At 36.6% G+C, this 25,934-nt stretch overlaps 1 protein-coding gene across 2 annotated transcripts in view; it reads left to right on the forward strand.

Annotated features, from left to right (window-relative positions):
* The window catches only part of pdlim2 (PDZ and LIM domain 2 (mystique)), a 78,288-nt gene that overhangs the window by 10,419 nt on the left and 41,935 nt on the right, over nucleotides 1-25,934 (forward strand). For both annotated transcript variants that reach the window (XM_084388452.1, XM_084388451.1), the window contains exons 2-5: nucleotides 9,986-10,117; nucleotides 16,507-16,658; nucleotides 21,200-21,263; nucleotides 23,203-23,351. In XM_084388452.1, coding sequence (XP_084244578.1) covers nucleotides 10,022-10,117; nucleotides 16,507-16,658; nucleotides 21,200-21,263; nucleotides 23,203-23,351 — 461 coding nt within the window. In that variant the 5' untranslated portion in view covers nucleotides 9,986-10,021. The remainder of the gene's footprint in view (nucleotides 1-9,985; nucleotides 10,118-16,506; nucleotides 16,659-21,199; nucleotides 21,264-23,202; nucleotides 23,352-25,934) is intronic.

A 25,934-nucleotide genomic window follows, 5' to 3' on the forward strand; every position in this document is an offset into this window, starting at 1 on the left:
GTTCGCTTGCAAAGATCTTTTGACTGGTTCATCTCTTATGATTGTGCCAATGTAGTTTAGAAATAGTGATAAAACACTTTGAATTAAATTTAATATTTTTGTTTTATTTTTACAGCAATCTCTTTTTTACTTTACAGTAGGCTACCGAAAGGCTTAATATGTAGCCTAATGTCTACTTCTAATGTATTACTTTAACAGTTAAGCTAATCAAATGCAAAATAAAAATATGAGTGTGTGTGTATATTACGTGATATACAAATGTTGTATTTTTGACCAATTCTAAAGTTTTACTACATTTTCTTCCTAGAATCCACCTTGAAATCCTACCCCCTGTTGGGATCAGGATAATCCTGTTTTTTTGGATCAAAGTTATCCAAATCCTTCAGACAAGTTTTGAACAACACAAACTGAAGGTTTGATCCAGATTAAAACTAGGATTGGATTCCGTGATCTAATCTGATTTCAGATTCCTCCTTTCCCTTTTGAACAACCCATTTTCAAGATTTGATCCAATCCGATAACCAAAATCCGATTAGTTTACCTTTGAACAACTGGCCCAAAGCGATATACTGTACTTTACAGAATATCTCAGCTGCTTGACTGTGAACCATTTAATTGCAGTTGTAATCTGCTAAATGCGACTAACCATTGTTCTAACCAGACACAACACATGATAAGTTATCTTTTCCATGTCAGTCAGATTTTTGTCCTAAACAGCCATGACTGAGATATGCAACAAAAGGCCTATACTCTGTTTAGAAACGTTAATGTTGTGGGAACAACACGCAAAGTATGACATTGATAATACTAGGTACTGTTTATGTGATTTATTTAATGTTAAAACCATCTAATGTGAGTTTAAATATTTTGTGTGACCTTTATGGTGGAAGCAACAACGGAAATTCCACCTCATATCTTGAAAATAAATGGAAGGAAAGAAGAACGTTCAATCTGTAAACCTAGTGTGAACAAACAAGTCTGTTCTATGACAGATTGTTTGTCACTCAGTATGTATTTTTAGTCTATTTGTTCTGAGAATTTCACAATGCAAAACATCATTAGTACTAAAATAGGCTTAAGTTTCTTTTATTCTTTTGCTTTTGGGGTGAAATATGACTCCTTATGAATCTTGACAGGTTTTGTGAGATTCTACCCTTTCTCCATCCTCAATCTAACTTATGATAGGTGCTAAAAACTAACGTTTGCTATATAATGTTTCACTAGCTCTTTAGCCTTTCCTCAGAAATCCTCTGACCTTCTCAAGTTTAAACTGAGTGCCAACGTACCATACAAAAAAGGCAGCTTTATGGGTTCCAACACCCCCTCACTTGGATGTGAAAGGGTTGTAACTACGCAAATGTTTTTGACTTATGTCCTGTAAGATTCAGACTTTCAGCCTTGGCCAGTTCCTGCTCAGAATGTTTTCTTTCTTCATGATGTAGTTCAGAATACAGACCTCCAGGCACTGGTTGAAACTTAGAGCTTGATGATGATTTTGATTTAGGGATGCACTGAAATTTCAGCCATTGTAATTTAGGTTTAAAAAAAATGCCTTAACTCTCTACTTTAGGAAAATTACGAAAAAGGTTGTAAATATGAGCAGAAAAATACTAACAGAAACTTTGAGTGTGAGGAGACGGTGTCTATTCTATTCTAGATGTCTATTCCTCACTATTTCTTTACTTAGGTCTGACATACTACCTTAACATGGTAGCCTTAAAATATTTTTTGTAAACGTGAATTTTTTTTTTCTTTACATTATGTATGTTTTTGTATTGACTTGTTTGTTGCATTGATTGCTCAAATTTTGCTAGAACCTCTATTAAATTGCATGTAATTGTTTAGGTTTTGTGAATTACTAAAATAAAAAATGAAAATTAAGATTTGTGATATAAGGAAAAACATTGTTTACTACTCATAGTTTATAAATTTAAACTTAATATATCCAGAATCATGTGGTTATTAGACTAGTCAAGACTAGACAGCTTCTGCAAGTCAACACTTACATTGTTACATCGTCGTTTACATGGTCTTTTTTGCACATTTATGTTTTGCTTTACATTTTTACAAAGGCTAGGCTCAAATTATTCTTGTTGATGTTACAGTTTAAAATGCATTATTGTAGGCTATATCTGTTTTCAAACTGGCATATGACAAGCATAGCTTGCTTATAGGCTTGTTATATCAGTTGTAAGGGAAAATAGCCTGCTGATATAAAATTTTATACCAATTTAAAGGGGAACCATTATGAATTTAACTTACTTTACAACAACAGCCTGCCATGTGTACAGGTATTTTTCATACACTTTCAAACCTGGATGCGCTAACGGTGGTAACGAACAACAATACTTTGAGGCATCCTATATTCATAATAAGCTATTAAGTTTGTATTAATTGGTCCTGCATTGATTCAGTTGATTTTAATTGACCAAGTGAGTTTAATGTACAATAATCATAATGCAAGGAAACATTATGGCATATATTTTTTCATTGGCATTCTTTATGGCATTTGACACTTTTGATTTCATAGATTAAGTAGACCATTTCAAATGGATCATTGCATATTTTAGTTTCGATGTTCATTTTAAGAATTACATTTATAGACTGAAAATGAAATGTATGGAATTTTTATTTCAGAGCATCACTTGTAAGGCTGCACAATATATCGAAATTATCAAAATATATATATATCGCGATATGCATATCGCAACAGCTTGCAATAACTGGGGTCATGAATAAAAGACAGAGAAAATCACTGATTGCTCTTGGCTGAAAAACTTTTGTAGCTTAAGAATCAGTATACTTATTTAAAAATTCAGTTTCAAATTCATTTGATTATTCAGTTTCTGTTAAATACACCTAATGTAGGCCTACCTGAAATCCTAAACCCCGTGGTTTACACTGATGTTAAAATAACACTTCTTATGCTACAGTAAAACACTGCAGCAAAAAGAATGTGAAACATGTAGGTTATATAATTTTAAATATATTTGAAAGATAGTTTATTTTACACACTTTAAGCATTATCATATCGCATATTGAATATCACATTATTTAATGAGATCACACTTTTCTTCAATATCGTGCAGCCCTAGTCACTTGTACAACAACGTTCTAAAGCCGTGATTCATCCACATCACCATTCCATTCCAATCTTCTCACTAGCTTTTTAAATGGAAACAAATACCTGCTAATAGTTTATAAACATACATGATGTAGTTCTGAGGAATTTTGATTTATCCCTGTATTACCACAGCATTATGCCTCACTAATAAAAATGTCATAACACTGGCCACTGTGAGTAGTCTGTGAAAACATGAAAGTTGGCAGTGTCATTTGGCCAGTTTGAACCAGTAATACCAGTCTCTGATGGCCCTAACCTGTGAGCTTTTGTTTGTGGTGGAATGTGTCGTATTGTCTGCTAGTTTACATGGGCTCATGCTGACATGAGCAAAATCAGACGTGTTGTTAGGAAACAGCTGCTCAATACTCAAAAATTTGCCCCAAGACGACACAATTTCCTTTCACAGTTAATGAATAAGAACAGCAAGAGGATCATCTTAAATCCAATGTGCCGTTACTATGTATTTAAATGGCACAACTGCACATTACAGGTTCGTTTGCCAGTTTTCCGTGCTCACATCTCCTTAAATTTCCTCCCGCTGAAAAGCCAAAGAAACTTAAACTAATGGACTTTCGGCAAATGCCAAAAGGGGAAAATGGAAACATGGACTCCCCTAAACTTGCCATTTATTTTTGAGATGCAAATACTTTCACTTTCCCAGTCAGCTGAACAATGTCTATTTTTATCTTGCATAGTTACTCTCCCTCCCTGCCTTTCCTTCCCTTTGTGATTGAAAATGACTGATTTGAAAAAATGTAAAAAAAAAAAAAAAATCATGGTTGCTGTGGATTTTTTTTTTTTCAAGTGCTAAAATCTATTTGGCAACAGCTGTCAGACTAACTTCTGTGCACTTCTCTGTTTACATACTATTTTAATGCATATAACATTGATTATTCAAATGCGGGAAGATTTCTAATGGTCGGCTCAAATATAACCGCTCGTGTTGGGTTGGTAAGATTTTGTAATGTTTTTGAAGGAAGTATTTTATGCTCACCAGGACTGTATGTTTTTGATTAAAAATAATAGTTTATAAATGTAAATATTATTAAAATTTAAAACTGATGCAATCAGAACAATCCAGAAGAAAACCATGATAAAAGTGCACTGATTCTATGTGAATCTAGTAATGTTCCGTTCTGTTCCGCTGGTGCTAATGAGGGCAGCCGAGGATCCACTCTAACATGTTGGATTAATTGAGGTTCTGAAGGGAGGGAAATGTGGCTGCCGCCTCCTCTGTGATTACATAAAAACTCAATAGCTACGCAGAGCAGCCCGAGTCTCTGGAGCCCACAGTAATTAAGAGAGATCCTCCCGAACAGAGGCCTCGTTAAGGCTGCTAATTGCCTGGAGAGCTAATGATGGGGTAGATTTGCATTCCCTCAGACCAAACTCTCCAAGAATGCAGCGACATCCGTAGCCTCAACTGGGTCATGATGGTAGGGGAGACTGCACTTGGTGTGGGTTTATGTTTGTCCCGTGAATGGAGCCAATTTCAAGCTTTCACACACTTTCTCCTGTTGATATTAAATTCAGGACAGTGTGACACAGACGGTGACCTATCTACGGTGTTTACATGTCCAAATTCTTTAAATTCCTCCTTTAATTACATCATTATCAGGGTTGAATGAACCATGTGGTCTTTTCAAACCCCAGTTGATACTGTAAATGCAATAAGGTCTGGTTGTCTGACACCATATGCCGTGTAACTTTACAAAGGTGTCAGCTGGTAGAGATTATGCTTATTATATTACAGCTGAATATACTGGATTTGCTGTATGCTATTAGTAGTCGTCATAACTACTTTACACGTAAGAGTTAGTAAAAACAATACAAAGGTGTGTTTCAAATGTAGTTATATTGTCTCTTAGTTTGTAACCATTCTTTTTAAAGTATTACATTTAGGGATGCGCTGATATTTAAAGGGTCATGATATGTTGTTTTTTTTTACGAATTTTTTTAAACTCTTTAAATTATTTTGACGTTCTTTTGAGGTTCACTTATAATGTTTTTTTTTTTTGCACAAAATATATAAAACAAATATATAGGTGGAAAATGTATCTTTATGAAATTTATCTTTATTTCACATTCGCTTTTAAATTAACAATCACACGTACTCTGTGTATAGGCCTATAATTATAGGTCCATATCAGAATTGCCCCAACTCTATCGACCTTTAAGTCTACTCTTAAGACTTATTTCTTTTCTTTGGCGTTTAATATATCTTGACTCACTGTTTTATGATTTTACTTTAGTGTGTTATACCCATTTTACAACTGGTGTTTTTATAAAAAAAATTGTGTTTCTGTGTTTTATTCTTACATTTTATCATTACTAGTTTTTTTTTTTTTTTTACTTTGTGTGTACAGCACTTTTTTCAACTTCGGTTGTTTTTAAATTGTGCTTTATAAATTAACATTGTATTGTATTGTAATTTGCGGGCATCAGGGAGCCGCTATCAGTATGAGTGGTATTAAAATGCGTGCTCACTTTTTACTTAAATTTTTTTACGAATTTGCGAACAAGTGTCAGCTGCTTTGTGTATAGGCTGAAACAATAACAACACATGCTTATGTAATGTGAAACATTTTGCTGTGGAATTTCCAGATAATTATGATGTATAAGATAAAAGTGCTAAAATATTTGCCATAGCTCTCCTAATGTACAATATCAGATAAAACAATATCAGATCAGAATAAATGGCCGGTTTAAAATATGACTTTGTAGTGCATACAAGAGTATGATGGACCGGCCCATTAATGACTGGAGACTTTTGATGAGACTTTTTCGGAGTTGCATAAGAATATCAAAACTATCAAAGGTCAAATCAGGGTGAGTAAGCGGACAAACAGGGAGAGGTAAAGGCTGTAAACCTTAGTTAAGTATCAAAGAAACAATCTGCCCACCCCTTAAAACATTAGTTTTACAGCGTATTCCTAATCTGAGATATTTACAATAGCTAACTACCTTATTTTGCAACATAGAAGTAAGATATTTTCTGTGCTGCACTTCTGAGTCATTAGCTGCTATAGGTAAGTAACTAGAGGAATAACAAAGTGCAGTACAAGTTATTTGCAATACAAACCAGTACGTTTTATAATTATAACAATACATTAAACCGGAAGCCTCGCACATTTAAGTTACAAATGGCTGCATCTGCTATTGCATTAAAAACAAGGTTGATAAAACGATTATAGATAACATTTCGGAGCCAATATGCAAATAACAAAAATCCGATTCTCATATGGTACGTCACTTGTCTTGGTTTTTGAAGCGTCCAGGCATGTTTTAGCTGTGAGGTAAATAGTTCAACACCTTGGTGAGATCTTGTACAAGGCTGCTGCAGGCCAGTGCTTCACTAAGTCTTCAGTATTCTTTAAGGGATCATACAAAATTCTTAGAATATTTCTTAAAACAGTGTTTTTCTAACGTGGGCCCTGGGTCCCTAGTGCCAGGATTGAAAACCACTGCCTTAAACATCATTTAATCCTGTATTATAGCTACAATGCACTCCCATTGCAGGGCTCGACATTAAGCCTTATGTGCTTTTTATTTGGTGTAAATGTTTTGTTTTTTTAAGCAATATTCTTATCAGTAGTCTCTATCAGCTCTTACTTGTCCCCTTGAATTGATTTCCAAAGCATCTTTAATCTTTTAAAGGAGGACTTTTTCCCTAAATGTAAGAATTTGACATAAAAGATAACATTTTATTATTAAATTCAATTAGAATAAGACGACACTATTGGGCTGTTTCCAATGAAATCAGTACTGAAATCAGCATCTTTCTACTTTAGAGGAAACAGAAGCTGCATTTGAAGTGCCGTTAAGATGCATTTAGATAGACTGTTTAATGAAGCTCAAGAGACTCCATAATGTTTTGAGATTTAATGTTTTATATATATATTTTTCAGAATACACATATGAAATATTGGAAAAAATGCAATGATACTTTTAAATGAAGTTCTTGTCACAAAGCTCAGTGCAAGTAGTCCATTGCATATTAAAGAGTGACTGGGCGCAGTCTTGGCCGATCATGGAATTTAATTTATCCTTTTATGTTCTATGGAAGAAGGAAAGTTTTGTGGTTTTGGAATGACATGAGGCTGTGTAAATGAAAAGAATCTGCTTTGGTCCCAATGGCATTCAAGTGGGAACTATGAACCATCATGTCTCCAAAGAGCTCATCGTTGAATGTTCAAGATTCAAGATGTTCAAGAATGTTCAAAGATTTTCAAGATCAACACTAGAGCTGGCTAAATTTTTAATATGAATGTTTGCTTTAGCTGCAATATTATTTTGTTGATATAACATTGCCAACATTGTGAAGAGTATGGTTTAATGCACTTTTATTTTGCCATGAAGTTTTCTTGATTGTGTAGCTTTGTAGACATTCATGTCTGTGAATAAGTACATTTAAAATGGATTTCATCTATTTATCTGTTTAAAACAAACTCTAAAATGGATTTATTTTAACATTTTAAATCTACTTTGAGCTGTGTCAGACTACTTGATGATGGCTCATCAGTGGAAAAAAGGCTAATAAATTAATTAATACACATTTTAACACTCAATTATCTAAAATAGTTGTACAAACATTTAAATTACACAAGGCAGTTTTTATATCAACTTTTTATAGCATAATTGTTTCTACTCCAGTTTGTTGTGAAATATAAACGTTTAAACAACAATTAACTGTTATAACTTGTTTTCATGACGGATTTATTCAAATATACATTAAATGAAGACATCACTAACAGATTAAGTAAAAATATGAGTATGTAATACAGTGCATATAACCTATTTAGAAAAATGCTCTCTGAGTTCATGGACATTAAATAGCTTTCATGAGGAAACAAACGTTAAGTGACATTGTATAGCCTAAGCTGTTTTATTGATGTCTTTCCCCGGTTTAAACACTGATTGAGCGATTACATGAGGCAGGATTAATTTTGGTAAGTTGTAATGTATCTTTCAACATACATATTGGTGTTCAGCCATGTTTATTTCGAGCTGTAACTAGTAAAGAAGAGATGAGATGATCGGTTCATTTGCGTTTGATCCTTGATGCCACTTAAACTGAGGCGCTGATCTGTCACACCATATTAAAGATCGGCAAAAAGACTTGTTTGAATTTCATATAATCGTCAATTTTAAAGTTGAGACTCCTTATTGGATGGCAGGCTCGCTACAAATGTTTAGTGAAGTTTTGTTCACGCATCAACAGAAAACAGAACAGACTAAAAGGTTTTCGATATAAGAAACCATATTACCGATTAAAATCAAGAAATTAATATAGTCATATTGGCAAAATGAGACAAAGCGTGGATATATTGGTTTAATAAACGAAACTACGGTAGGCTACACACACAACTAAACTAAGCAAAGATTGTATACAGAATCAAGAAGTAAAGAATAGTGAAGAAAGAGAGAGAGAAGAAAAGAGAATGGCAAGATTACAATCAGTTAACCACAACCTACAATAAACATCAAAGAATCAGGGTCACCTTAAAGGGGCACAATAACTTAGAAACGCATCTAAAGGCTGCGAACGGGTACTTGCGGGTACGGGTACTTTGCCAGGAGTGCGCTGAAGCGTTTGTTTGGGTTCTTGGGATGGTCCACGTTGAATCCAAAGAAGTTAACTTGAAGTTGCCGGAAGGAGACAGGAAAATGTTGTCTTAAAGAGATTGAGCAAAGATCTGAACTAATCAGACACTATTAAAAGTCCAATCAGTTCACACCCATTTTGGTGAGGTGACCAATCAAAGATGACTGGGAGAAAGTCTTTGTTCCTTTGGAGTCTTTGGAGAATCTGTGCAGTCTTTACACAAAAGCATGGTAAAAATACACATTATATTATGCAATTTATCATAACACATTGTACACCATTGATTATAAAATCAAAAGAAGATTATTTTGATACTAAGAAAGAGGGGAGTTAAAGACATTAAAGCAGTGATTCATCATCTTTGGATATCAACATTTGAAGTTACTCTAACATAACTAAAGAATCATAACTAGGCTATAAAACATAGGGACATGCATAAAACACAGGAGAAATACTATAAACATTTGGGAAAGTTTGTGGGTAAGAATGGAGTAAATGTCCTTGTTGTGTGTTGGAAGGTTATCTCAAATGGCTAGTGCCGTCTGGTCTCCTGTGCTGTCTTTGAGGGTTGCAGACACAGTCTCTTGCTGAGATCGTTCAGGGAAGCAGAGGTGAACGGTCTTTGAAGAGAACTGGTTTGAGGGCCGATGACAACGGAAGAGGGGGAAGGTTTTATGATGTCTAGAGCATTTTGATTTAGTCCATTCGTTACACAGCTGACTGTTGTAGCTTATCCATGAACAGTCAAAATGTGCCATCGGAGAAGCGCTAATTAAACATCCGTTTCGGTCACTGATTTTGGCAATCAAACCATTTCAGTTGGCCGAAATTTCAGTGCATCCCTAGTTAAAATGATTTTTTTTTTTATCATTAATAATGAAGACAATATTAAATTTGGGTTAAACTCAAACTGACTCTTGAGTGCTTTCACATTCTCCTTATGGGTGCTACATCTTTAACAACACACTCCAGGAATGTCAGTCATGTGGCACCTTTCTATGATTCTTGGTTGCTACAGTGTCTGTGGATTTGAGCTGCAGTCATGTGGAATGGGATGAAAGGTGTTCTGAAGAACAGGTGAAAGCAGTTTACCTTTCAACAGCAGCCAGTTGCTCAGAGTTGTGGAAACTATGAGACACATCTGTGGCATTTCAGCTTGATGTCAAATTAAACTTGACTGAGTCTCTGCATCTGTTGGTTTTTTCCACCTTTTTTTGCCCCTCTTCTCACACTCATTTTTTTTTATCATCCCACAGCACTCCTGAGAGCATTGGGTAGCAGCCTGTCATCACATGATGCCATTTACAGTGAATTTGCTTGGCCCGTCTCCCTGGGGATTCAGAATATCCGGAGGGCGAGACTTCAAGAAGGCCATAACCGTTTCCAAGGTAATTTTCATCCCTGTTTACCAAAGTTAACCAGTCAAGAACATGGTTCATCTCCTGTTTTTTTTTTTGTTTTTTTGTGTTAGTGATCAAGGCAATGAACCTTCATACCTAAATGCTTAATATAACATCTTACTTTGAGTTATTAACTGGTGTCTTACTGTTTTGCATTCCGTCTCCTTGACTGCTTCAACCAAACAACTGGATAATTAAAGAGGAAGTTCCTGGTTATTGTATTGCATTGCGGATGGTCAAGCTATTGTTTTCCCCTTCTTTTTCCTTGCCGGTATTCTCCATTCTCTTTTTAGAATAATAGAAAATATTTTGAACTTAAGCTACTGTTAGGTTTAGCCACAGTATGAATCACTAGGTTCACACTTTTACGTAAATCTGAGTCTCTCACAATTGGTTTATCAATCCACTTTTTTGCGTTCAAGCTTTTAAGACTCGAAAGACTGTTTTTCATTTGAGAAGTTTAGAATCTGCTGTACTTCTGCCACCTAGTCTGGAACCCATTTATTTTTGTTTTTCATGGGCTTTGGGACAGTTTTCCAATTCAATTAAAACAGTTCCTCTGAACTAAATTTTTTTTCTCAGTTTTTACAAAAACTAATTCCATGTTGTGATCCAGAAATACACCACAGTGTTTCTAATTTAAGGCAGCTAATGTAACCTTTCATTTCATATCCCGGTCACATCTGCACTGTAATCCAGAATACCATTGGATTTAAACTTAAACCACTTAAAACATTGAGACTTTAAATTTTTTTCTGCCTCTTCAAGTCATCATAAAAGGTCTTCTGGAGAGACATGATCGCTTTATATGATGAACAGATTTAATTTAGACTTATATTCACACATAAACATTGATCAATGCACATCTCTATCTCTATCTCTATCTCTATCTCTAATCACATGATGCTTGCTTGATGCAATTTTCCCTTTTAGGTGAGCTATCCCAAGTCAGAGTGTAGTGGCAGGAGTTTGGCATGGGCACAAATATTTTGCTCCCCTCCTTGCATTGTTTTTGTCTGAACTAACCCTTCCTGACCCTCCATGATTCAAGTTTTTCACGTTTTAACACTGTTGTGATTTGGATTGTGTGAGACAAACCTCAGAAACTGCCTCCTGAAAACTACCAATTGACTTATATTCCTATAAAAAATACTTGACACCACTGACAGTCATTGCATAATTCATATATTGCAGATAAGTATGAGGGTAATCTGTTTCTCAGGTCATTTTTGCCATCATACACTGAGGGTAAGTATATTCCAGAGGTATAGAGTACCTGAAAACCATACTTGAGTAAAAGTACAGATACAGCGAAAATGACAAGTCACTAATTCCAGTAATTCAAGTATGACAGTATGACATTAGGAATTATCGAGAGGAGCAAGAATGGCAGCTGGCAAGTTTGGTGTGCTTGTGATGTTTTTAGTTTACATAATTATAAGAAATGTCTTAGACAATGGCCCTAGAAATGGCATGGATGAGTGCTTACAAAGCAACTGTGTCCACCCAAACAAAATTTTAGTTACTAAGCAGTTGGACTATGGAAAGAAAACTCTGTTGGAAACGTTCCTGTATCCCGGCTGGTACTCAGCCAGGCGTAAATCAAATGCTGGAGTTAAGCAGCAAATTAACGGTGGGGCTTTAATCATCTGTATGTGCCTGCTATTGTCTGGGGATATACACCAATGTCCCGGTCCGATGCCCGACTTTGCACCTAGGAATACGATGGAAAGTGCAAAAGGTGTGATGGTATGTAGGCCTTCCAGTCGACGCAGTGATGGGAGCAAACATTTGTCCATGAGTGTAGCTGAACTGGGTTGAGGAGTGCATGGAGTCATTGAGAGAACAGAGCTGGGCTTGGGAAACACAACGGTATCCCTTGATGAGTGCAAACAACCCAGGAATTCAGACCCACAGCTCTGTTCAGTTCAGTCACCCTCTGCGGTTTTGGAGGATGCCTGCAAGGTTAGGCCAAATGTGGATTCATTCCTTTCGATGAGGGCACTTCACTTGATTCATCTTAACATCAGAAGCCTTCTCTCTAAAATCACTGAGATACGTCTCCTCAGTAACCGCAATAAGGTGTTTTACCGAGACATGGCTGGACGACACCATTAAGGACGCCGAAATTGAAATGGAGAACTATTTTTTAATCAGGAGAGACCGAAACCGTAAAGGTGGAGGTGTGTGTGTCTACATGTATGTGAGATCGGACATTGGTTTTAATCAGAGAACAGACTTGAATAATGACCAAATTGAAACGGTCTGGTTAAACATTCTGTTGCCGAAGAGCAAGCCTATCTTAGTTGCAGCATGCTACAGGCCACACGACCAGACAATGTTTGATGAAATTCTAGAAGTCTGCTCAAAGTGTGTGGACTTTGTCAAATCGGAAGTTATCATGATAGGAGATTTTAATACTGATACTCGAAAGACTGACCTTTCCGGCTATAAGGCGTTAATTAATTTTTGTCGCTCATTTAGTTTACAATAGCTGACCAAGGAACCAACGCGTGTCTGTTCTTCCACTCAAACTATTATTGACCTTGTTCTAGTGTCAGAAAAGTCTAGGATAGCAGAAAGTGGGGTAATTAATTATGGACTGAGTGATCATTCTATTGTTTTCTACTCTCGAAAAATAAAGAAAGCAGTGCTTAATTGTCAAAGCTCTATAAGAATCAGGTCGCTGAAAAGGTATAGCAAAGAAGCACTTGATGACTGCTTGAATTTAATAAACTGGTCTGCTCTGTTGCAATGTAAGGATGTTGATAAAGGATTGTGCTCTTTTAAATGTATGTTTTTAGAAGTTGTAGACAAATTAGCCCCATTTAAAGTAGTAAGAGTTAAACAGAGGACAGAACCCTGGATAAATTATGATATTCTCGAGGCAATTAGGATGAGAAATAAGAAGTATGACACATTCAAGAGAAACAAGGATGATCAGAATTGGGCAGAGTACAAAAAGGTGAGAAATGAAGTGAGCAGATTAGTGGTCAATGCTAAAAAGGCCTATTTTAATTAGAAAATTGTGGAATATAGAAATGATTCAAGTAAGTTATGGAAGTCCCTCAAGCAGCTTGGCCACAGTAATGGGTTGAAAACAAAAACTAGTAACATAACTCTTGATTTGGGGACTAATGTCACAGCAGAAAAGGTGACAGTGGTGACCAGTCAGGGCAGTACGGTGAAAGTCACATCTTTGACTTTTATTCTCAGCAAGAGGTCAAAGCAGATAGCTTCTCTTTTGAAAAGGTGTCAGAGGCAGTTGTACTTGAGAAGCTTAAAAACCTAAATAGCTCCAAAGCCACTGGTTTTGACAATATTCCATCTAGATTCGTAAGAGATGCTGCTGAGGTTATCACTCCATGTATCACCCACATCATAAACATGTCTGTTGAGCAAGGACATTTCCCCAATGATTTCAAGCTTGCCAGAGTAATTCCACTTTACAAGAAAGGGAGTAAATTAGACCATGGAATCTCTAGACCTGTTTCTATTCTGTGTAGTCTGTCAAATATAATTGAGAAGATTAGGCTATTTTTTAACAGATTGACAAATATTTAGCATCACACAATCTACTCTGAGTTCCAGTCTGGCTTTCATAAATCACATTCCACTGACACCTGTTTATTGTATCTAACTGACCACATTTGAAGGGAGGTAGATAAAGGTCATTTTTGTGATATGGTCATATTAGACCTACAGAAGGCCTTTGATACCATTGACCATGGTATTTTGGTACGCAAATTAAAAGCCATTGGTTTTAATTGTGGCAGTCAGATGGGTGAGTTCTTATCTGAAGGATAGGAAGCAGGTGGTGGATATTGGAGGAACAATGTCTCAGCCACAATGTATAGAATGTGGGGTCCCTCAAGGGAGTGTCTTGGGTCCACTTTTTTACTTTCTATATATAAATGACCTTAAGTCTGTATGTTCATGTGAACTTTTTTTATATGCAGATGATTCTGCGTTATTGGTTTCACATAAAGATAAGAACATAGTTGAAAGGACTCTCAGTGTAGAACTATCGAATGTCAGCAGGTGGATGTCAGACAATAGGCTATCGCTTCACTTAGGGAAAACCGAAGCCATTCTGTTTGGGTCAAAAAAAAAAGATCTATTTGGATCTATTTAATATATATATGGATGTGATGATTGATGCTTGATTTGCTGCCCTGTATATTCTTCAAAAAGTTATCTTCAATTTAGCAGATTAAAAATTAAAATAATGTTTAGTCAAATTTAAATAATTAAAGCCTACTTTACTAGAAAGTTTAGCCTTATTTGTCCTCATCTCGTATATAAGGGTGCTTTCACACTTGCTTTAATTCCCCCGTTGGATTGTGTTCACATTATATTATTTGGGTCCGAACCGCAGTTCATTTGCGTCATCAAAGCAGCAGCTTTTTACCCCTGGTGCTTGGTAACGACGAGGCAGAAGGCGGCAAAATGCATAGCGTTGATCACATCACTTTTATATTTCGGTTTTTTTTATCTTTGGTTTTGGTTTCAAAGCATCAGTGCTGTCTCTATCTGCCGTGAATGTACTGCAAATAGTCTTAAGAATGTGGGAGTCTATTTCTGCTAAGGGCAAGCATAAATGAGATATTCATTCTCTCTGTTTGTAGTGCATCAGTCACGCTTCTAAGGAAAGTGAGTGAGATGCACACAAACGCACAAGTTTTTTTTTTTTTTTTTTTTTTGACCGTAGGTGGACTGAGAAGTAAACATCAGAGTATTCCGAAATACTAAAGTGAGATTAAATACTTAAGTGAGATTCCAATCCGAAGGGAGTGAACATGTTCAGTTCGAAAGGCATAGGGAATTAGGGAACATCGATGCATCACTTCACAGGAAATGGAGAGTGAAAATCAACCAACTGTTTTTGCTCCATTGTTAGTGTTTGTTCAGACTGTTGACGCGATGTGTAGAGCTGTTGAAACTGATTTTTTAACGGCTCTGCAATGGCGTTTACGTACTGTATGCATTTGAGCATTCATAAATATTTGATTATACAAATATTCATGAATGGTTATGACGATGAATGGTACATGTGCGTATTCTATTGAATGAATAATTATGTAAACTAAGTGTTGAGGCAGCTGAGGCGCTGTCATTTTTTTATTTAACTTTAATTACCTCAGGAATGAATGTTTCGATGCGAACAAGATGAGACGGCTACAATTATTACGACCATCAATTAAGAACAAATTTGTACATGGTTAACCAAATCAAAATTTATTTTCATATTGAATGACAGTTCAGCTTTAGTTTAGAATGACTGACAGATTTGAATCTGTACTGTCAATTAATAGCTGCAATAGTCAATTAAATATACAAGTAGTCTAAGTAAATAAAGTTCTAATGTGAAAGCACCCTGAAATCCGCGATTCACAACCTGCTTAATGCAGTCACATTCGTACCTTTTTTGAAAAGTTTGGATGAGCAAGGGCAAACTGCACAAGATAGAGTATCAAAGAGTTCTGTTTTGCGCAAAAAGGTGCCATGCAAAATGTAACGAGTAATTGCACTACTCATCACAAATGTATTGAAGTAAAGAGTGTATTTATACTTATTCAAAAATGTAGTCCAGTAGAGAGTAAGTTGATAATATCTTTGATTCTCAGTAAAACAAAAAAGTAGCCAAAAAGATTCTCAAGTACATGAACTAATTACATCTGCTCAAATACTTTACACCACTGGTATATATTGACGCTCCGCGTGAAGCGAGGCATACTCTGATTACATAAGGCGCGCTCCGTGCGTCTCTGTAGCAACAGTTAGTTGGCACTCGAGCAGGTCCTCAGACATGGCACCTCTGCCCTACTGCTTTCAGCTAACATCAACAGCTGACTGGCAGTCCTCAAGGCCTCTCTGTGCCATGCTGTTTGAGTGTTTTGAGTCAGGCTGCTTTCCTCTTCTGCTACTAATGAGGTTGTGGCCTTATTGACTGAGTCTTGAGGGAATTCTAAGCTTTGCTCCACTGACAGCAGTCCTTGTAGAGTTGTTTTTAAGATTATGCCATCTATAACACCACTATAAGTAAGCCCATTGGTAGGTTGATATTGTAAAAGTAAAAAGTCTGTGGCGCTAAAACTAAATTTGCACACTGTAAAACAATTTTTACATATGTATAATTTTTATAAATATGCACAAAAAAACACATTACAAATAATTCAACCCACGTGTTGGTAAGTTACATATTGTTACCTTAAGCAGAATTGGCAAAAATAATTGCAGATATTATGGAATACCTTATTGACACTAATTCAATAGCTTTCTTCTACTGGGCCACATACTTTGAAGGTCTATTAGCTATTTAGACTAAAGAGTCCAAGGTCTAATTGGTTGAATGTTGTTGTTTTTTTTGTCCCAAGGTGAACGCTGGCAGTAAGGCAGAGATGGCCTGTCTTCAGCCCAGTGACATCATCATGGAGATTAATGGAGTCAATACTGGCGAGATGCTGAATGTAGAGGCACAAAACAAAATCAAGAGCTGCACGACACAACTGCAACTGCTCGTAGAAAGGTAAGGGTCCCTTTATTTCGTTATATAAGGGTGGTTCTTTATTTACATTGCTTTATTTACATTACTTTTCTTTCAATACTTTTTCAGGTGGTCAGTAATGGGTATAAGTGCATTAGTACTGGACTGAAATGAAAGCGATGGTTGTATTTTGAAATATCAAAATCAAAATCTTTTCATTCAAAAGTGACTTCAGTTCGTTCAGCGGCCATATTGTCAATTCCTCCAGGCAGCTCTTTTGGACATGCAAAACTCCTCTATACTTGTATTGTGGAATACTGAAGTCTCAAAAATGACTTGCCAAACTCACATTTAAACAATGTTTTAATTAACTAATCGCACATTTTTCATTTGTGATTAATCGCACAGCAGTTCAAAGTGCACTTGATTTGACCCTTGTAAACAGTGCTTTAAGATACTCTAACAGGTAGATATACAGAAATTGAATAATCAAACATTGCACAGTCTTCACTGCACAAATTATAAATTGAGTATAGATTAATCCTTATTAAAGCTAGAAAAGTTATTCAGTCAAGAGCAGTGAGCTATTTTCTGTCTTTTGTTCTTTGATCAATATATGACTGACAGCAGCAGGTTTATTTGGCTGCTGTCACTTTAACACCAAAGCGCACATCTCAGGATACTGACTTTTCGATTGGCAACCAGAGCTTCTAATAGCAGCTGCAGTGCTGTTAAGACTTTACCAATTGGCTCTTTTATTTAGGAGGCAGGACTTATTCTGCTGTATTGCACTTTCTCCCATTTATAGTAATCCATCTTGGTATATATACTGTCTTTGTCAAAATTCAGTAACAACTGAATGTTTGAAGGAGCTAGAAATGTGTTGCATATGATTAAACTGCTCCTAACCACCAGTTCCATAAACACCCCCTAAAACACATTGGGGTCAGATGAACCCAAAGACAGTCTTATTATGCAGGACTTTCTTAAGATCAATTAGTCGACTAGTTTTTCAGTAATCTTACTGACTTGCGGTAGTTGAAGTCTACAATTTTGCTCATCTTTAGATGCCAGCACCAGTAAACAAAGTTCTGGCCTCAATTGTACCTTTACTCTCTCACACACATGCACTTTGTCCATGTGAGTACATTTTTCCCTTCTGACCTCATGTCTCTGACCAGGCCAGAAACAACACTGGGCCGACAATGGCACTCTCACTGTGTGTGTGTGTGTATCTCCTGTAGCCAACAGTATTGGAGGAAGAGGGTGTGTGTCTGCCCTCTAAGTTCAAATTAGTATACTTGGATACAGAGTTATGGAAGTTTCCTGCTCTACTTGTTCCTTTTAGTTTTCTGAAAAATCCATCCTACCAAAAAACTTGCCTACATTATGTAATAGTGGAGGGACATTGACTCGTGTCTTGAATTCAGTTTGAAGAATTTGAAGAATTGTTGGCATGAATGATAGTTTCCTTAAGCTGTTTTTAGAGTTTCCTCTTGCATATCAGACTGCAACAAATCAGTTAATAGCACACCTACTGAAACTCGCACAAAACATTGGCCTGAACACCATTAAACCTTTTACTGCAAAAGCTACTGTACACTGTTTTGAAAGTATCTGAGCTACTGTCACACTACTGAAAAAACGTAGTTGGTATTGCTGTTAGAGTTGGTTTGTTACTCCCAACAGTGGTCAGGAGGTCTTCATCTCTTTATTGTCACGAATAACTCTTGGCTTTGGGTTACAGAGTCTAGTATTAATGGCTCCTGTGCTAACTCTCCTGCTGGTGAAGACCCTTTGATGTCTGTCTCATGTGGTTTTACAGGTTTTTTTTTTCTTTCCTTTTCTTATTTTATCTTACATTTTTCTGTGACATTCTTATGTAGATTCTATGTAATGATTTAATTTCTAGTGAGTTGAAAATATGACCAGAATGCTGCAGTGCATGTAGCGCATTAAGACGCTCTGATGCAACGCCTTCCAAAGAATAAATGTCTAGCAAGAAGTTGCTTCAGAAACCATGTTGCAATATGGAAGAATTTGATAAGAATTTTGCTGGGAATTTATGCATGATACTGTATCAGCCATGCTGCTGCATTTGTCTTTCAAAGTGTAGATCTTTGCACAGGAGCATCAGAAGACAAACTGTTTTAGTCCTATTCAGCAATATCATGCTAAACTTTAGTCTGAGGCTCATATGTTGACACTCAATTCTTGCTGAGGACTGAACGCGGCACAGAAGTGAATGTCGTCAGTGTAAAAATGCCTCGCTGTTCCAACAGAGTTTTCTCAAGTTCTTTGAGTGAGGTGTTGAGAATTGACCAGAGTGAAAGCAGTTGGAACAGGATTGTTATTTTCTGATTTGTTCTTATGTCAACTCAACAGTATTGAGCTTTCACAGAATTATAGGGCTGGTTATCGCTGTATGTATCTGTACTGTACAGGGGTGTAATGTTTCAAATTACTCATGGTTTGGTTTTTATCACGGTTTTAGGGTCACGATTTCAGTACTGTTAGGTTTGTGCCATGTCAAGGAATCAAACTACAAGTACAAACAGCACAAATAAATACAATAAAGCAAAAAGATACAAATAAAATAGTGCTTTTCAGCTTTTTTAAGGTATCTAATAGTAGTTTTCAGGTACAGAAATTGAATAATCAAATGTAAACATTGCGTATAATCTTCACTATAAATTAAAAATAAATTTAAGTTACAAAAGCTATTCAGTCAAGAACAGTGTGTGATTTTCTTGTCTTTTGTTGTTTGATTAACATTAAAACACAGAAGGGATATTAGGCTGCGGTCACTTTAAGACATAATGCTTGGATCCAGTACACTGATACTGAACACATGCGCTGCCTTTCATGACTGTTTACGTTCACTTAAGACGTGCTTGTTCGCATACTCTCCAAGATGGGCATGTTGAAAGAATTTGAGTTAATTTTTCCGTTCAAGTGCAACTTTCTCTTCTCAGAATATTTCTTCTCTTGTCTCTGAAAATGTCTTTTTAAAGGGGACATATTATGCAAAATTCACTTTTACATGGTGTTTGAACACAAATGTGTGTTGGTAGTGTGATTAACAATTCAGAAACCATGGACAATAGTGTAGATTAGATAGACTGTGCTGTTATGATGGAAACCATTTAGTTTTGTAGTTTGATGTGCAGTCATGCAGAGAAAGATTTGTGTGCATCAGCACAGTTCAGTATTTTACAAGAGCTTCAGTCATGTTTGTTATGTATTCCTGTACTGTTTTGAGTCTCTTTTTTAAAAATACCTCCACGCGCATCAACAATATTTCTGCATTTAGATGCTTCCAAAGCTCAGCTACAGACCACCTCAGCTTTGAGCCAGAGACAGAAGAAACTGTGAAGGGCGAAAACGGAATATCCAATAGGAGGAAAGAATAAATCAAAGGGAGTATGACATTAGGATGAAATGGAGTGAGACAAAGTAAGAGAGATAAAGCAATTGGAAGTAGAAGCAGCAAAAGGTAGAGGCTGAGTCAAATGTATGTGTCCGCCAGGGCTGTTCACGTCTTGTTTTTGCTGGCATCACTAGGAGGATGTTCTCCCTTAGCCTCGCAGTAAAACATCTCATTAACAGGAATGGAAACACTCCATTTCTTTAGTTCAGGATTAAATCTGACTGTTTAAAGCACTCTTAATGAAGTGTGGTTTTCAGGAGTGTCAAGCATCTTCATTTGACCAAAGCTTTTAGTTTAGTTTGAAGCAGAAATAGTTAACAAATAAACCAGATTTGTGGCCTGAGGGAATCCATTTTCTTAATTGATGAACTTAAGTAACTGGCGTGAAGTAAAGGAATACAAGTGCAGTGGGTGTTTATATAGCAGAATTTTCAAGAAATAAAATGATACTTTCCCAAAACAGATCTTTGCTTCATGAGAAATAAAGCCTTCCTGGGTTTGACTGGTTTCTGAAGATGCAGAGCACCAGCTCTGAATCAGGCCCTTGTGTGGCATTCCTTGCTCATGAAGCTATAAAGAGCTTTCTGTAGCGAACATATGCCAGGGATTAATTTTAAGATAAATAAACGTTTTCAGACATGTGCTGCTTCCTGGTCACGAGTTCTGCTGATGTATTTAAACAAGTCTGTCTTTTCTCTGTTGAATTTCATCAACTTGTATTCACGCTCGTTATCATTCTGCATTTTGTTAAATATACCAGTATCTGCACTTCCAGATGAGAAAGGAAATGTCACTACCTTTAGTTCCTGAAGAAAGGCAGTGGGGATTCCAAAGTGGTTCTTTCTGTCAGTCTGTGTCAGATTTACTTGGTAGCCGAATAAGTCTCAGGATAACATGAGATTTTCTTTCCTTTTGAAGGAAGTTTTAAGTTTATCCAGCTACTTTATCACGGGATCGTACTGTATCTGACTTATAAAATATGATTGCATCTCCTGGTTGTCAAATTTGTCCAGAAATGTAATCATGAAACTATGCTTAGAAAGTGACCCAGATTAACCGTGCACTAAAGTTCTAGATTTTGGTTTTAAACACACTGATCCTTTTAATACTAAAATAAAATGCCTTGTATTAATGTTTGAATCTTTCCACACAGACCTGCTCCTCCTACTCCTGGTCAGACAAATGGAATCACAGAACAACTGGTTGGCCGCTTCCAGGTCAGTAAAAAAGCAAATATCAAAGGGTTTGTTTACCCAAAAATGTGAATTTTAAGAGGTGTGTGTGTGTGTGTGTGTCCATACAATGGAAGTCAAAGGAGACCAAAAAAATTCAAATGGTTACCAACGTTCTTCAGAAAAAAGTCAGCAGAAGAAAGTCGTACAAGTTTGAAACAACATGATTATGAGTAAATGACAGAATCATTTACATTTGTCCGTTTTGGGTGACCTATACCTTTTAACTGTTGATATTTGACTCATGCAAAGGGGCTGTGCTTATGATCAGAGGTTGTAAGAGGGAGAGGAGTGGCTAAAATAATAAATTGTATTATTATTGAAATGTAGTTGTTCTTCAGTCACAGATTTGGTGTTCGCTTTTTGTAGTTTTAATTTTTTTTAAATTTGTTCAAGTTAATCTTGAATATTTGTTTATGCCCTTGTGTCTGTATAATTATATGCTGGATTTAATATTTTAAATGGCACGAAACACTGTGTTACTCTTCATCACCCACTGTTGTACTGGTGAATCAGAGGGCGATATCCTGCGTTATATGTTCTTGTCTTGAGGCCGTCTACACTAGACGCAACAAAGCGAACATTCCAAATCCATTTGTCCTTTGTCCTGTCAGAAGTTGCGTGAGAGCTTGGAGTTCATCAGAATTGGAACGGGGCATCAGTTTACTGTCGGAAATTTGTCATGTCACCTCGCACCACATCCAGTAGACCGCATCAATGATAATAAAGGATTTATCTGCTTTGGTTGCATCATACCGCTCAATTCTGATGTTGTTTTGGTCCAACCAATCACCGACAGGGGGGGTGGGTGTTGTGAGGTTTTGTGCTCGTGCACGGCTGCACGCGAAGTCGGAGCTGAAGAAGAAGCTGGCTCAAAACCTCACAACACCCTCCCCCTGTCGGTGATTGGTTGGAACACTATTTGTTTTGGTTTTGAGTGGTTGGTGAAACCAATTGACGGCATGCTTATGGGGCGGGCAGCTAGCTGATCGTTAGGAAAGATTAGATGAATGTGATAAAAAAAAATAATTTGGGCCTGAAATCACTGATACAACCTTTAAGCCTTGTCACGCCCGCCTTTTTATAACTCTGCATAGTTTGGAACCACTGATTTATACAATATTTTACGGTTCAAAAGGTTGGGATCTGTACGTTGTATTTTTTTAAGGAAACTTATGAATTAAATTTATCAAGTTACAGTAAAAACCATTTATAATATTGCACACAAATTCTATTTAAAACAAATACTGTTCTTTTGAACTTTCTATTAATCAAAGAATCCTTAAAAAAAATTATTACGGTTTCCACAGGAATATTAACTCGCCTGTCGTGAGTGTGCTACTCTACTAAACCACTGACTCAAGGCTTAGTGTTTGGATCTCTCAGATTTGAAGCATGCCTGGCATCTATTAAGAGAAGATGGACCACTATCTGCTTATCAAAGATTTATAGTTTGTCAGGTTGAGCTCAAATAAGACACTTTTTCTTTTATTTTTTATTTTCAAGAATAATTTTTCCTTTTTGTACGGCAATAATTCTGCATGTCTGCATCTGTGACGTGAGAAAGGAACTTGGGAATGTTATAAATCAGACAGAGTTCCTGTCTTTTAAATGCTAAAGGGGCTGCTGACGGGTCTCTGTTGTAACAGATACTATGATCGGAAGGATTGGGAGCCCCATAAGTCTCGTAGTCCTTCCGTACGATCATGAGAACTTGTGAAGAAAGAACATTGTGAAGGCACACATGAGGGTTTAACAATAAGCAAGACCTGAAGGCCCAGGGCTAGAGATGGAATGGTCATAATAGTCGTCACCACATCATGTTCACATTTGATCAACATATCCCGTGTTTACCAGTCAAAACTATGTGATTCAAAGAGGAGGATCTGTTACTGATCTGTGTTTTTTCCCTTTGGATGTGCAGGAGGCTGTGCAGGTGAGTCGAGATGAGAACCAGAACTACAGAGAGTACACCATCTCCAGCCCAGCGTCTCTGTCTCCTGGCCCATATTCACCTGAGCCTCCATCCAGCCCCGACCGCAAAGGGGGCAGGATCACACCCACCAATAAGAGGTACAACTGAACAACTTTAGTAGAGTACTGAGGTTTGCTACTATAGTAGTAACACAATAAGATGGATTTACGTTTATACAGGATTGCTTGCTGGCAGTGCTTTTACCAAACATTGTGTTTATATACTTGTATAGAGTTTTAGTATTTTATCTTGACCCACTATGGACATTTAAATAAGCATGCTTTTTTTCTCTTTGTGGTCCTTCAGTATTATTGATAATGTAAAGGACAGCACTGTAGAAGCATGCGTAATGCAGTAATGAAATGCGTAATGAAACATGCATAATGCAAACTCCATTAGGATTAATGTTCCATGAAGATTCTAGGGAATCATGTTCTAGCACTCGGCTGATGTTTTCATGACTGATGCTTTATACCGTGCTTTTAATTATTTAAATACTTCAAATGTTCAGCTGTACAAACAGAGAGTATTTCTGTAACAGAAATGTTTGCTCAGAAAATACAATCCATTAATTAAGAGTAGATTGGATGACTGAAAATAGTTGATATTAAGACTTTCAGCAAATGTTTTTTTTTTCTTCTGTTGAAAACAGAGATATTTAGAAGAATGTATAAGGTGCTTTATTACATGCATTGAAAATGGATCGTAACTACGGCTTTCAAGCTCCAGGAATACTAAAAAAGTGTGCCAAATGACTCGTGTGCTGTATTCCAAGTCTTCTGAAGGTATATGTTAAATTTGAGTGAGGGATTGACTAGAGGTCTGCACAGGCTTTAAAATGAAGCCTGAACTCAGCCCGTACCCGAGATTGGTTAATCTGACTTGACCAGTACAGTTACATTTAAAGCCAGACACAAACCCAAAATCCGTTTCTCACAGCAAATATCTTTTTGCAATAAGCTGTATTTTAGGATCGCTTGCACCGATCAGTAAACAAACACATCAAGTTTCATCAAGACACAGTCAGCACACTGCAAAAGAGCAACTGCAAAAGGGAAAAAACAAATACTTACCAATTATGAAACTTTGATGGATAAACGGGTGTAAAAGTGACAAATTCCTCTCGAACTCACTTCAAAATGAATTTTGTTGACAGCAACGGTAAAACAGCAGTTGTTTTTCCACCAACCCATACGATATTTTCTCTTTAGTTACAGACCCGAATCCATTTATGAAACATTAAACTGAAAATGGACATCCAGAATAGACTGAAATCATTATTGACTAAAGGCCCCGGTATACTTAGGAATCAAAGAACAAACTGGTCTGATGTCATTTTGAACAAAATCAGTCCAAAACAGTTCGTTTGTAGTTTTTCTAGAGTTCGAAACTGCCTGCCAAAGCACACTTTCCAGAAAAATTCACTATCGCTGGTAAACACCTTCAAACTACCATTGGTCTGTGATTACGTAATGGGGCTCCGCATTTGATGTGGAAATCTTCTCTGGTTTAATTCTCCTGTTCAGTCTATCAAGGTCAGGGCCCGTATTCATAAAGATTCTAAGAATCCTCTCAGAAAACTCTTAATTTAGCTTAAAAACTTTTATGTAGGAGTCTTAGCTTAAGAGCGATTCGGGACCGATCTGAGAGCAACTCTGAGTAAGGAAAATACAAAAACTTTTATCTTAGTGAGGAGGCGGGGTTGACCCCGTTGCTATGTATGACACAATCTTTTGAAGACTGTGATTGGTTGGTTGTCCAAGAAGGAAAAAAAAAAGTGATTTTAAGTATAGGGTCTATTCTAAGCCTCCACTTTGAACTTACATGCCTAATTTTTCCTATTTGATCGTTCTCTCACACGCGCACACACACATTATATATGTGTATATAAATCCTTTTTTTATTTACCATGCTGTTGATTTCCTATAAGGTATTATTTGATTGCTTAGAATGATAAAAATTGTTCCACTCTTTCCAGTTACACTGATTGCTGGCATGTCTATTTAAGCGGTGGTTTGAATGTTGGTTTTAATGTATCAAACATGGAATTTTCCCAGTTGCCAAATATCGTAATGTAGTGATTACTTTCATTTCTGGCGCTATGGCATTTCTGCGCTGTGTCGGAGATATTAGCGTGTCTCTAAAAAGATCAGTCACAAACATGATCCCTGCACGATCTAATCTATAGCGTCTTATTAACTCACTGTCATCCATTGTCTGCAACACATTTCTTCTCCCTCTTCGTCTTTCTGCCATTTTCTCCTCTGCTAAAGAAACTCTTAAGCCTCTTAAAAGTCCTTGTCCGTGCTCCTAACAATTTTGACCTTAAGACCTCTTTTAAGGGTTAAGATGCTTTCTGAATTACTTTTTTCTTTACTAGGAATTTTTCTTTCATTTTAAGAGTAAACGCCCACATTTCTAAGAATATTCTTAGAATTTTGTCACTAGGAGCTACTCTTTGCATTAAGATTCTTTATGAATACGGGCCCAGATGTGATTTAAAAACATGAACACTGGAGAGCTGCTCTATAGCTGTAATTCTACTTGACAGCGACACTGGTACTGTTTTTTTTTTTCATGTTTAATACTATAAAGCTGCTATCATGGTAACTAACATCACGTGATTTGACTGGATAGTGCTGAATTGCAGAGCTGGTGCAAACATATCGCTGTGATCAGAT

The sequence above is a fragment of the Rutilus rutilus genome (genome assembly GCF_951802725.1).
Source record: "Rutilus rutilus genome assembly, chromosome: 19".
Lineage (NCBI taxonomy): Eukaryota > Metazoa > Chordata > Actinopteri > Cypriniformes > Leuciscidae > Rutilus > Rutilus rutilus.